Source organism: Lycium ferocissimum, chromosome 10 (genome assembly GCF_029784015.1).
Source record: "Lycium ferocissimum isolate CSIRO_LF1 chromosome 10, AGI_CSIRO_Lferr_CH_V1, whole genome shotgun sequence".
Lineage (NCBI taxonomy): Eukaryota > Viridiplantae > Streptophyta > Magnoliopsida > Solanales > Solanaceae > Lycium > Lycium ferocissimum.
In genome coordinates, this window is record NC_081351.1 from 50,083,108 (window position 1) to 50,094,344 (window position 11,237).

The following is an 11,237-nucleotide window of genomic DNA, read 5'->3' on the forward strand; positions in this document are numbered from 1 at the left end:
TTGCACTAAGCATTCCTTTCCCATCAGTGGATGAAGAGTATCCTAAAAACAATCCTACAAGTATAGCTGTTCGTATACTCACTTTTTTTTTGTTTTTTGTTTTTTTTATAGCTGTTCATGTACTCGCTTATGATAACTATGGATCTGAAACTTAAAACATCTCTCTGAGGCTGCCTAAAACATCTCTCTGAGGCTGCCATGTCAATTGCTTATCTTGTCAAAGATTTTACAAACTTACAAACTACTTATTTCGGTTATATTGAAATTAACATCCAAAAAGTGAACTTAATCTATCTTGTCTTCTTTATCGCCAGAACGAAGTGGTTCTCTGGCTTCTAATGGAGATGTGGAGCTCCCTGGATGATCTAACTGGTCTCTTGGGGGCTCCTCTTTAAGAGACTGCATGATCGTCACCACTAATATCACAACAAGAACAAGGATAAGTGCTCCGATCATATACATTGAGTTTCTGAAAGCCTTGTAAGCATCCGAAGTGATGCGTTTCTGTACAACGCTTCCTTCCCTATATCCTTGAAGAAACCGCGTAATTTGGGACCCCTGATCTTCATCTTCAACACTGTCTGAGCCGATGACCTATTGTTTGTGTAAAATTTCAACATCAGTATATAAAGTCAATTGCTAATAATTATCAGCTAAATGTTTCACCTTAGTCCTAAAGTTGGAGAAGGTAAAAATGTGCTTTACAGCATGGAGTTAATCAGAAACTTAAAAAAATGAAAGAGGTGTTTCAACCAAATGTATGTTTCCTCAGTCTACCAACACAATGCAATACATTACAAGGTCATCTCAAATGCCAGTCAAATAGATAAAACACTCAAAAATAACTAATAAGAATTCAAGATAAATTCAACTTAAGCTTTTCATGCAACGCTTTATTAGTTTATTTAAACCTAAGCAGGCATAAAATCTAAAAGTTAAAGTGACTCGTACTCCTCATAAAGCAAAATCATGCTCATAGAAGAACAAAGACTAAAATTTCCAAATTTACGTAGAATTAAAGTCAAGAATAAGATCATGTCCAATGGTTTTAACCAATTGCCATAATCCTGCAATATTTGTCACCCTGAAACTTCTGGTGGTATCCACTACCTGGAGAGCAGATAACAATCCAACTGCGCATTTATGACGTTATTTCATGTGTTTGGGCTTTATGTTCCTCAACAACAACAACATACCCAGTGAATCCCACAACGTGGGGATTAAAATTGGGTAGAGTGTACGCAGACCTTACTCCTACCTTAGGTAGGTAGGCTGTTTCCGGAAGACCCTCGGCTCAAGAAAAGGTATATGAAAGGTCAGATACGGACAAACAAATCAAAGCAATTATGCAAATGAAAACAATGAAAGTAAATAAGCCATTATACACCAACAGATACTCGCAGAAATCAAGAGACAAGAAACTATAGAGCAATAAAACTACTCGTAAGAAAGGATAAAAGCGACTACCTACTAGCTTTCTACCCTAATATGAATCCTCTATACCCTCCTATCTAAGGTCATGTCCTCGATAAAGCGGGAAATGCGCCGTGTCTTTGTCCAATCACCTCCCCCGAAATGCTTCATCGCTAGCCGACCTCTCGCCCTCCGCCTGGGGCATTTGCATCTCTCCGCGTCACATGCCCAAACCATCTCGACCTCGACTTCCCGCGTCTTGTCTTCCGGCGAGGCTACTCCAACTTTGTCTCGGATGACTTCATTCCTAATCTTATCGCTCTGGTGTGCCCACACATCCGTCGCGACATTCTCATTTCCGCCACTTTCACCCACGAACATGAGATTTCTTGAGCGGCGGCATACCTCACATACAACATAATTGGTCTAACCACCACTTTGTAGAACTTGCCTTTAAGTTTTGGTGGCACCTTCTTGTCACACAACACTCCGGAGGCAAGCCTCCATTTCATCCACCCTGCACCAATACGGTGTGTGACGTCATCATCAATGTCCCCATTTCCTTGGGCTTTAAGTTCCTCGTTTCTCTCTCTCTCTCTCTCTCTCTTTTTTTTTTTTTTTTTTTTTTTTGAGTACTTACATGACCTAGGTGATGTCTACTAAAGCCATCAGGTCAGCCATTCAAGATCACTTGCTGGAAATCTGAACCACTGAAGCATGGATATAAAAACATGAATAATTAATGTTGTACTTCCTTTACCAGCTGGTTAATTAATAGATAAGATATCGGCAAAAAAGGAGAAAGTCTGAACAGAAATGTCCGCTAACTATAGATTCATGCCTCTCTAATACTTAAAGAGAAATTATAGAATGTGTGAGTTCATGCTTGTCGCTCACTTAACATGGTGAAGGAACACGCAAGCAAATTTTATTTAGAGCTGTAAAACTTTACTAGGCAAAACTATACTTGATGAGAGAGAGGATAAGAGGTTTCAAGCTTACTGAAAAGTACTCCTCGTCTCCGTCCCACACAATCATCATTGGTAGCTTAGTTTTCTTAGATACTTCAAATGACCCAGCAAAGTCTTGCCACTGCTTGAACCCGACAAAAGCAAACACCAAGTCACGGTTCGCAGATGCAGCAGCTTTCAAGAGTTTTACTAATCCTTTCGACCTCTCATCATGCTCATCTTCCACAATTGATAGAACAATTTTCCTCTTGTCGTCTTTCAACGATGTCAGAGTATCTTGATTAATGGGCAAAGCCAGAGGGAGCAAGCTCTGTTTGATATAATCCTCAAGGAACTTTTCTGCAACCATAGCAGAAAAACTTAGATTCAGTCACTGTTTGTAATATAATATGCAAGGCACAGTTTCAGCTAAAATAGTTGGTTGTTCTTTAATAGGGTGAAGATAGATCAAATGCAGAACCGAGCAATTAAAATGAAACAGGAACACCATATAAAGCTCATAGGCATATGGAACTAGGGCAGCTACTAAGTATATAAACTGAAACCTTTCAAGAACAAACATATCCGAGTATTAGTCATTTGTGTTTTCCATATGAAAAGGGAATATAGCAAGTTCAAGTTACACGAAAATTTCAAGAACTTACTTACCTTCAAACGGGCCATAGAATATGCTCTGTTCGTTGTAACTCAGATGAAGGGCTACCAATGCAGGTACTTTGTCAAAATCATAGAATTCCATCGTTTTATCTGAGAAATCTTTTGCCACAGAAAACCATGCTTTTTTCTTGTATTTCACTGCCAAATGTGATATGGTAGACTCATTCAAGCCAAAGCCTATGAATATAGGAAAACTTTTGCCTGCTTCTTCAATAAATTCACTAATAGCTGAGTCAGAATTGAGTATGGCCACGTCAGAAGCGACAAACTTTTTCAAAGATCGCACAAGTAAATCTGCCTTTCTTGGTCCATAATAATCTGTTGGAACTCCATGCATGAATATCTTTAAAGTTGGATAGCCACTGCATTCCAACAAAAGAAACATTTCACTGCCTTTTTACCCAACAACTGCAAACATTCACATCAACAACTACGCCTCAATTCAAAACATAATGGGGTCCAGTATATGAATCCTCATTGACCATGTTTCTCCATTTAAATTCATCTCAAACAACAATTGCATTCATTTACTAGTGATAAATTACCAAAACTTATAAAACATGTGCATTGGTATAGTCTGTCTATTTTGATTTTATTTGTCGTATCAAAAGAAAAGAGCATCTAGGAAACCTTGAGTCCAAAGTCTCTTCGTTTTCATCCTCTCCCAAAAGGGAAGTATGTTTGGACTTCAGCCAATGGTTATATTGTAGTGGAAAAGGAGACTGAGAAAGGTAGCTTTTAGGTGATTCAGCCTCATGGGAACTCTATAGAGAACATCCTCTACAGATTAAATAAAACCCCAATTCCAATTCCTCAGGACCAGAGTCCACAACTCAGCATTACGTTCCCATTCCCACTTGCATTATCTTCTACCCATCAGCACTTTCCTAATTATGCCCCTTGATGCTTATCTGACCAAGCTAATCTGACTCTGACCAGGACTCGCCAAATAAAATGAGCATCCTACATCAGAACTCGGCACTAGACGTGCACGGAAATTCTAGAAATGTTGGAACTGTTTAGATATGGGAGAGTCTGGAATAGAGAAGGAACATTAAGATCATGTTCTGAATTGGGATATAGGAAGGTATATTAAGGAGCCCGAGAGGTTCAGGGAGAGATGCAGGGCAGTGGATGGTGGTGGCAGCTGTCAGGTGTAGTGAGACAGCAAAGAGGCTAGGGCAGGATCCTCAAGCTAGGCTCCATTTTTTTGTGTGCGCGTGCGTGTGTGAGTATGTATGATAACCCATGTGATTTAAGCAAGTGTCCTTGTTCATTTTTTTGTCTGTTGCAATCCAAATGGGTTCATATAGGGATGAATACTGGATCAGGAATGGGATTGCCACTGGGATCTAGGAACAAAGCTTTAGACAATTGGCAGGGAGTTCTAAAAAGATGTGAAAAGAGCTTGGCAAGGCGCAAAGTCAATACTAATCACCGGGGAAGATTGATGCTGATAAATAGTGTCCTTGATACCCTTCCCACATATTTGATGTCCTTATTTCCCTTTACCAGTCAAAGTGGAGAAGAGGTTAGACAAACTAAGAAGGGATTTTCTTTGGCAGGGCAATAGAGATAAGAGTTCTTTCCATTTAGTTAGATGAAATTTACTCACACTTAACAAGAAGGAAAGGGAGTTAGGAATCAGAATTTTGAGGCAACACAACTGCAGCTTACTGATGAAATAGTTGTGAAGATTCACTTCAAAAGAGCACTATTGAAGGAAGTAATATGGGTCTCAAGGTTTTTGGACTAAGAAAGTAGTGACTACACCATATGGAGTCAGTTTGTGGAGGAGTATTAGAGCTCTCTGGCAAAAAGAATGTTTGTAATATTGGGTTTGTAGTGCGTGATGGAAGAAGGATTGCTTCTTGGGATGATAACTGGATAGGGAATGCTCCCTTAAAAGATGTGTTCCCTGATCTATTCAGACTAAATGTTTTACCTGATGCTACTTTGGCTATTATGAGGGGGCAACAAGGATGAAATATCAACTTCAGGAGACATTTAAATGATTGGGAATTGGGCAGAACGGCTGGTTTCTTGAAAGTACTTGAATCTTTCAAAGGGTTGACTCAAGGACAATATAAACTAATCTGGGAAGCTCATAGCAAGGGTGCCTTTACAGTAGACTCTAGTTATAGACTTCTGAACTCTGTTGGATGGTAAGGAGGATGTTGGCCTTGAGGAAGAATCTGGGAAAGAAATGTCCCTTATAAAGTGGCATGTTTCACCTGGTTGATGGCTAGAAAGGCTTGCTTGACACATGAAAATCTACAGAGGGAGGAATTATGTTGTGGTCAAAGTGTTACATATGTGGAAAAGAATCTGAGAATGTCATTCATCAAATTTCTGCATTGTCATGCTACTGATCAATTGTGGCAGTTGTTCCTTAACATGGTTGGGCTTAAATGGACTATGCGTAGAGATACATGTGAACTTTAAAGTGCTAGAACATTAAAGGAAGATGTACAAACCACAAGAAATGGTGTTCTATTATTCCTGCATGTATATGGTGGAATATTTGGAGAGAAAGAAATGACAAATGCTTTGAAGCAACAGGAAACTCTATTCAGAGGATAAGGAAGAATTGTTTACTTTTGTTTTGCTTTTGGTGTAAACACAACTTTGTAAATGAAGCTGAAGCAATGATAAATCTTACAGAATCCTTTAAGAATAAGAAGGAATTCATCTTAGGATTCTCTGTAAATACTTTTGAACAGTACCTTCTTGGTGCTATGTAACAACCCCAATTTTAATGAGGGGTTAATTTGTAATTTACCAGAAGAGGGAAAAAAAAAAAGGGGGCTGAAGCCCAAATTTGAAAGGAAAGAAAAGAACGATTTAAAAAGGCAAAGAAAGCCAACGTTCTTAAGTCATAACAGAAGCATAAAACGCAGAGAAAGAAAAGAAAAGGGAGGGAGAAAAAGAGAGGAAAAGAAAAGAGAAAAATAGGGATTTTCAACCCTAATCATCAAGGTAATGCCTCTAATCTTTTATTTAAGTTTATTACATAATTATGGGTGAATCTTTATGGTGAAAACATGGGGATATTTTGAGGAATTGAGAAAGTTTAGCCCTAGAGCTCTTCAACCTAAATCATTGATTTGAAGGGGCAAATAGTGTCGGATTTTAGACTTCTATATATCGTTGGAATCCTCTCGTTAAGGCCTTCCCGAAAACATATGTCTTATCGGGTTTTGAACACATTGACCAGAGGGCGTTTTCGTACTTTGAAGTTTGATTTTAACCGTTTAAGCCTCTAAAAATATAGAAGTGGTTTACCCTAAGGGTTTTGACCATTCTAAATCCGTTTTTGTGTAGTTTGAGGCAATCCGGAGACTCGAGAACGCAGTTTTGATTTATTGGGAAGTGTGCTTGAATTATGAATTTGAGGTAAGTGAGACTTTAAGCTTTGGGTACTTGCTTTTCAAAACCCGTTTTAAAAATATGTTTTGTCTGCCTGGTCCATGTGTTGGGACGAGCGTGTGCTTGGCAGAATCGGTGGTCCTTGAGGCCAGCCGCATATACTTTATTTTCAAATACTCTAAAACTCTCTTTATAAATTGTTTCGTGATGTGATACGGCTGTGAGCCATGAGATTGGGGCATTGTGTATGCTTCCCTTTGGCATTGTGTATGCTTCTTGATTTTACTGGGCATTGTGTATGCTCCCTTAGCATTGTGTATGCTTCTTGATTTTATTGAGGCATTGTGTATGCTTCTCGAGCATTGTGTATGCTTCTTGATATAGTTGACACATTGTGTATGTTGTTGTGGATTCGTGGTGTTGATAAATTCTTTAACTGCTATTATGACAGGTCCTTAGTGTAAATTGTGTTGAGATATATCCTATTCTTGATAAACCATTGTTGGACCTTGTCGGATATTATATTACGATATAATCCTTGTGCATAATATTTTTGTGCTTGTTGTGTGTTTGTATTTTCTAATACTTGTTCCAGGGGTATTTAGAGTGGCGGGTCGAGGATCTTACTGGGTTATATTTACATATAGCTCACTCCTTACCTGCATGTCTATGCAGATACTGTTGGTGACGACGAAGCTAGTAGCTCACGAGTTTGCTAGAGTTAATCTATTGGTTGAGGTGAGCCGCCGCTTTGTTCATGGAGGCTACCAAAAGTGTCTTTATCATTATTTATTAATGTTTTTTTCTTTTTCTTTTGGGATTTACAAACCCGAGTCTTTTCTAATTCTCTTAGATGCTCCATGGTCTAGTGTGGGATTTGGGCAAGAGTATTTGGTTAATATTTTGAGACACTAATTATCCGTAATTAATTATTATATTATTTGAGTGCTCATTTAATTTGGTTAATGCTGCAAAAATTATGGTTAAGATATGAAAATATGGTTCGCCTGGCCGGTGGTGTGTGCTGGGTGACAATCACGTCTAGGGGGTATTTTGGGACGTGACATGCTAGTTTCTTTTATATTACACTTACCTTTCTAAAAAGAACAGTAGAAGAGCACCACCAGGGTTCAGGTCCCGACACATGGGGGATTAATTCAGCTGCAAGGATCTTGAATCAAGGGAAGGAAGAATGAGACTATTATTTGGAAGTCGCCCCCCAACCAAGACCTAGATGGCAACATAACCGATACGTCATAATTGAGAAAGGGAAGACCCATCCCCAGAAGGAAGACTGGATCAGGATATGAAGTTCTTTTGTAGGATCTGCATCTACATTCCACAGTCTTGGGCAATCTATAGAAGACTAAAAATTGATTTAAGATCACAAACTGTGAATCTAATATTGCTAACAGAAATGTTTTACCAAACTAAAGAATAACTTATTCTCTTTTGGTTCGAGCAACTTGATTTAACCAGAAAGCAGTTTGCACATTGTGAAAATGTATTAATACAATAATTGTAGTAAGAACTAAGACGGATAAAGCAGACATACTCAATTTCATATTTAGAAACAAGATTACTGTATTTGTCAGCATTTACTTTTGCAATTACAACGGGCTGCTTCAGAAAAGCAAGATCGGCAGCAGCTTTGTCCAACTGCAAGGAACTTTTGTCAGAATGCTTCGTGATGTCACATTCAAAATATCAATTATCCAATAAGACAAGCAAATGAAATGCTGTTCACATGTCTACACTTGTATAGGGAAGAAACAAAATAAATGTCCCTTTGATAGCAAAAAAATACTAACATAGAACGCAGAGTACGAAGCTTAATGAACTCAAGTAAAGAGCTTGACAACACCTTCTTCTATTCACGAACATTATCATCAATCTTTATACAGAAACCATTCAACCTAGCAGTTTCGGTGATCACCAACAACACACTTAAGCACCCAACATAGAGTCACTCTATAAAGGGAGAAATTTTCTCTTAGAGGACAGGGAACGCTGAATAGACTAGAAATACGCACAACTATACCCATCAGTCTACGAACAGTTGTCAGGTGGTAACAATCACTTCTTACATGACATATCATGATCTTGTCTGACACTAATGAACTTCCTTTGCAAGATTACTTTAGGCCTTTACATTTAATCAAATATCCTTTTTTGATCCCACTATCCTCTGTTGTCCCATCTTCTTCTACACTTTTTAAACTGGGGGAATGACTTTCTTTCCGAGGTATCTTAGAACCTTTTTTACTCTCCTGATTGGGCAATTGACTTTGCATATGAACCTTACAAACTCTTCCGAGGAAGCATTTAACCAGTACCAAAAGAGAAAAGAAAGTCACAAGAAGTTATAAACTGAGTAATTTCTCACCGGTGAAATAACACAAGCTAATCCAGTTACTAAGATCAGCCCCCATGTGTGCTTTCGTCAGCCTATTGAACTATGTTGTTCATGGAAAACAGATTCTTTCTAGCAGTTCATGTATCATGGATGCGAACATATTAAGTTAAAAGACGGCATGCAAAATATTCTTTCACTATAACTGAAATAACTCTTTGCTCTTTAGTAGCATGAAGGAGAGCTTCATTTTTCCTATAAGTTTAATTACGTGACCATGATAAGCCCTCCCTCCCTCTATGGTTTCAAATTAGATTAGATCATAAGCATCTATGTCTCAAGTGTCAATTTTTTTATTTTTTTTTAATAAGAATTTGTCAAGAGTCAAATTAACACTATCAACAACTTATTAGCTACCATAAGAGAGTGCACATATATACACACTAGCAGCTACATACTTGATTCATGTGCCATAATTTCATTTTACATTAGTAGGTATTGAATTGCCATATACAATTAATTAATAATTAAAATTTGGAAATAAACCTTAAGATGATATTACTTTTTGCCCTATAGTTTTTTTACCAAAGCCACTGTCTGAAGGTCAATGTGACCTACTTTCAGTCTTTTACATACTGCTCTATCTACTTTTTTAAATAAAAATGATAAATTTAAAAACTGCTGCAAGTTGAATATTTTCCCATTCTAAAAGACAAGATTATTACATCTTAAAATTTTGGTAGAAGATTAGTTCGTGAATACTACAATATTATCACGGTAACAGGCCATTTGGTAGGGTGTATAAGAATAGTACTAAATAGGGTGTATTACCGGGCTTAGTAATGCTGAGATAGATATGCTAGGATTAGTTATACTGTTTGATTTATTGTATTAAATGAATGGGGTGTACTATAATAGGAATAGTACTCAATAGGGTGTATTAAAATAGAAACAGTGCTGAATAGGGTGTATTAGAATAGGAATAATATTGGAATTAATGATACATAGGTTTGCTATAGTACTGAATAGGCACCCACGGGTATGGCCTAGTGGCCAGTGAAGTGGTTTGAGCACCATGAGGTCTTAGGTTCAATTCCCAGCAGAGACAAAACACTAAATGATTTCTTCCCATCTGTTCTAGTCTTGGTGGACAGAGTTACTTGGCGCCTGTTGCTGGTGGGAGGTGGCATGTATACCGTGGAATTAACTGAGGTGCGCGCAAGCTGGCCCGGACACCACGGTTGTTTAAAAAAAAAAAAAAAAAAGGTACTGAATAGGATATATAACACTATCAAACAAGGAATACTAATATCAAAGCTAATACATATATTTTATTTTCTCTAATACATCCTACCAAAGGACCCCTTACCCCCCGTTTGGATGGTGGTTTCCCGTGGTTCATTAATATATGATTTTCCATGAAACCATGTTTGTTTCCATTGTTCTTAAAATTATGTGGTATGGTGCTGTAAACCCGTGGTTCATCCCATGATTATATAACCATGAAAAGTCCCAATTTTTGTAACCACGGATTTGGTGGTTTTTCCGTGGTTACGTATTTCATTTCCCCATTATACCCCACCCTCCACCATCCACCCCACCGACCCCCACCCTATCACTCACCCCCACCCCTGCCCCACCATCCACCCCAACCTCACCCCACCCTACCTACTCACCCCACCCCTCTCCACCCACCCCCACCTTACCACTCACCCTCACCCTACCACCCACCCCCACCCCACTATAATTAAGTAAAAAGCAAATCCGAAGCATTAAAAAAAGAGAGAGGAAGTGGGTAAGAGAAGACCTGAGGAGAAAGACGTTTGCAGTGACCACACCAAGGAGCATAGAAATCGATCAATATATAATCGAAGGTGGAAATAGCAGCTTCAATATTGGACTCATCTAGTTCCAATACTTTCCCATCCACCTCGAACTGTGGCTTCTGCTCCTCCGCCAATGACAACCGAGATAGGAAGAGGAGGAACGTGATGATCCAAATGGAGCGCATCTTGCGTTCAGTGGCACCAGTTTGTATGGAATTGTACAACTAAGATCTGCTTTTTCTTTTTCTTTTTATACTTTACGCGGTGCCAGTGGGAAGGTCAAAAGTGTTCTTTAACTTATTAGAACAACATCATGCCCAATGTAATCCCGGGTATGAAAAGGATAGACTATATGCAGACATTATCGAGGTAGTAGTACAACAAGGTCACCAATTTTTTCTATATCACATCAAAAGTCAATCAATATTTGGCTAACAAAATATGTAACGAATGGAGATATAGGCTAAGTTTTATTATTTATAGTTTGACCCTTCTTAGTTTTTACTGTTACAGTTAGCCTTACTTTATAATCTAATTACATTAGTACCCCTAGGTTTGCTTTATATAACTTGTAAGCATTCTAGAGTTATGTGGAATGAAAATTTAAACTTTTATCTGTTTCTTTTTCCTTTCTTCTTCGTTGTTTTC

General features: G+C 38.2%; 1 protein-coding gene and 1 long non-coding RNA gene across 2 annotated transcripts; one reads left to right on the top strand and one right to left on the bottom strand.

Annotated features, from left to right (window-relative positions):
• Positions 1 to 184: 184 nt before the first annotated feature.
• LOC132034208 (protein disulfide-isomerase 5-2-like) lies at positions 185 to 10,822 on the bottom strand. Its single transcript, XM_059424491.1, has 5 exons — positions 10,571 to 10,822; positions 7,966 to 8,069; positions 3,033 to 3,403; positions 2,416 to 2,723; positions 185 to 594 (listed from the first exon to the last, which is right to left on the bottom strand). Exons 1-5 carry the CDS (start codon positions 10,772 to 10,774, stop codon positions 286 to 288), a joined length of 1,296 nt encoding a protein of 431 aa, XP_059280474.1. The 5' UTR covers positions 10,775 to 10,822; the 3' UTR covers positions 185 to 285.
• On the top strand, positions 5,939 to 7,387 carry LOC132035570 (uncharacterized). Its single transcript, XR_009409317.1, has 2 exons — positions 5,939 to 6,437; positions 7,086 to 7,387. It is a non-coding gene; the product is annotated as an uncharacterized LOC132035570 (long non-coding RNA).
• Positions 10,823 to 11,237: the final 415 nt, after the last annotated feature.

Bases quoted from the DNA above. Each gene is read 5' to 3' on its own strand.
- LOC132034208 (XM_059424491.1), bottom strand. From the start codon at position 10,774: ATGCGCTCCATTTGGATCATCACGTTCCTCCTCTTCCTATCTCGGTTG. The intron at 8,070-10,570 runs GTCTTCTCTTAC...AGTTCCTTGCAG, and splicing joins GCAAACGTCTTTCTCCTCAG to TTGGACAAAGCTGCTGCCGA. The intron at 3,404-7,965 runs GTATGTCTGCTT...GTTGGAATGCAG, and splicing joins GTTTCTAAATATGAAATTGA to TGGCTATCCAACTTTAAAGA.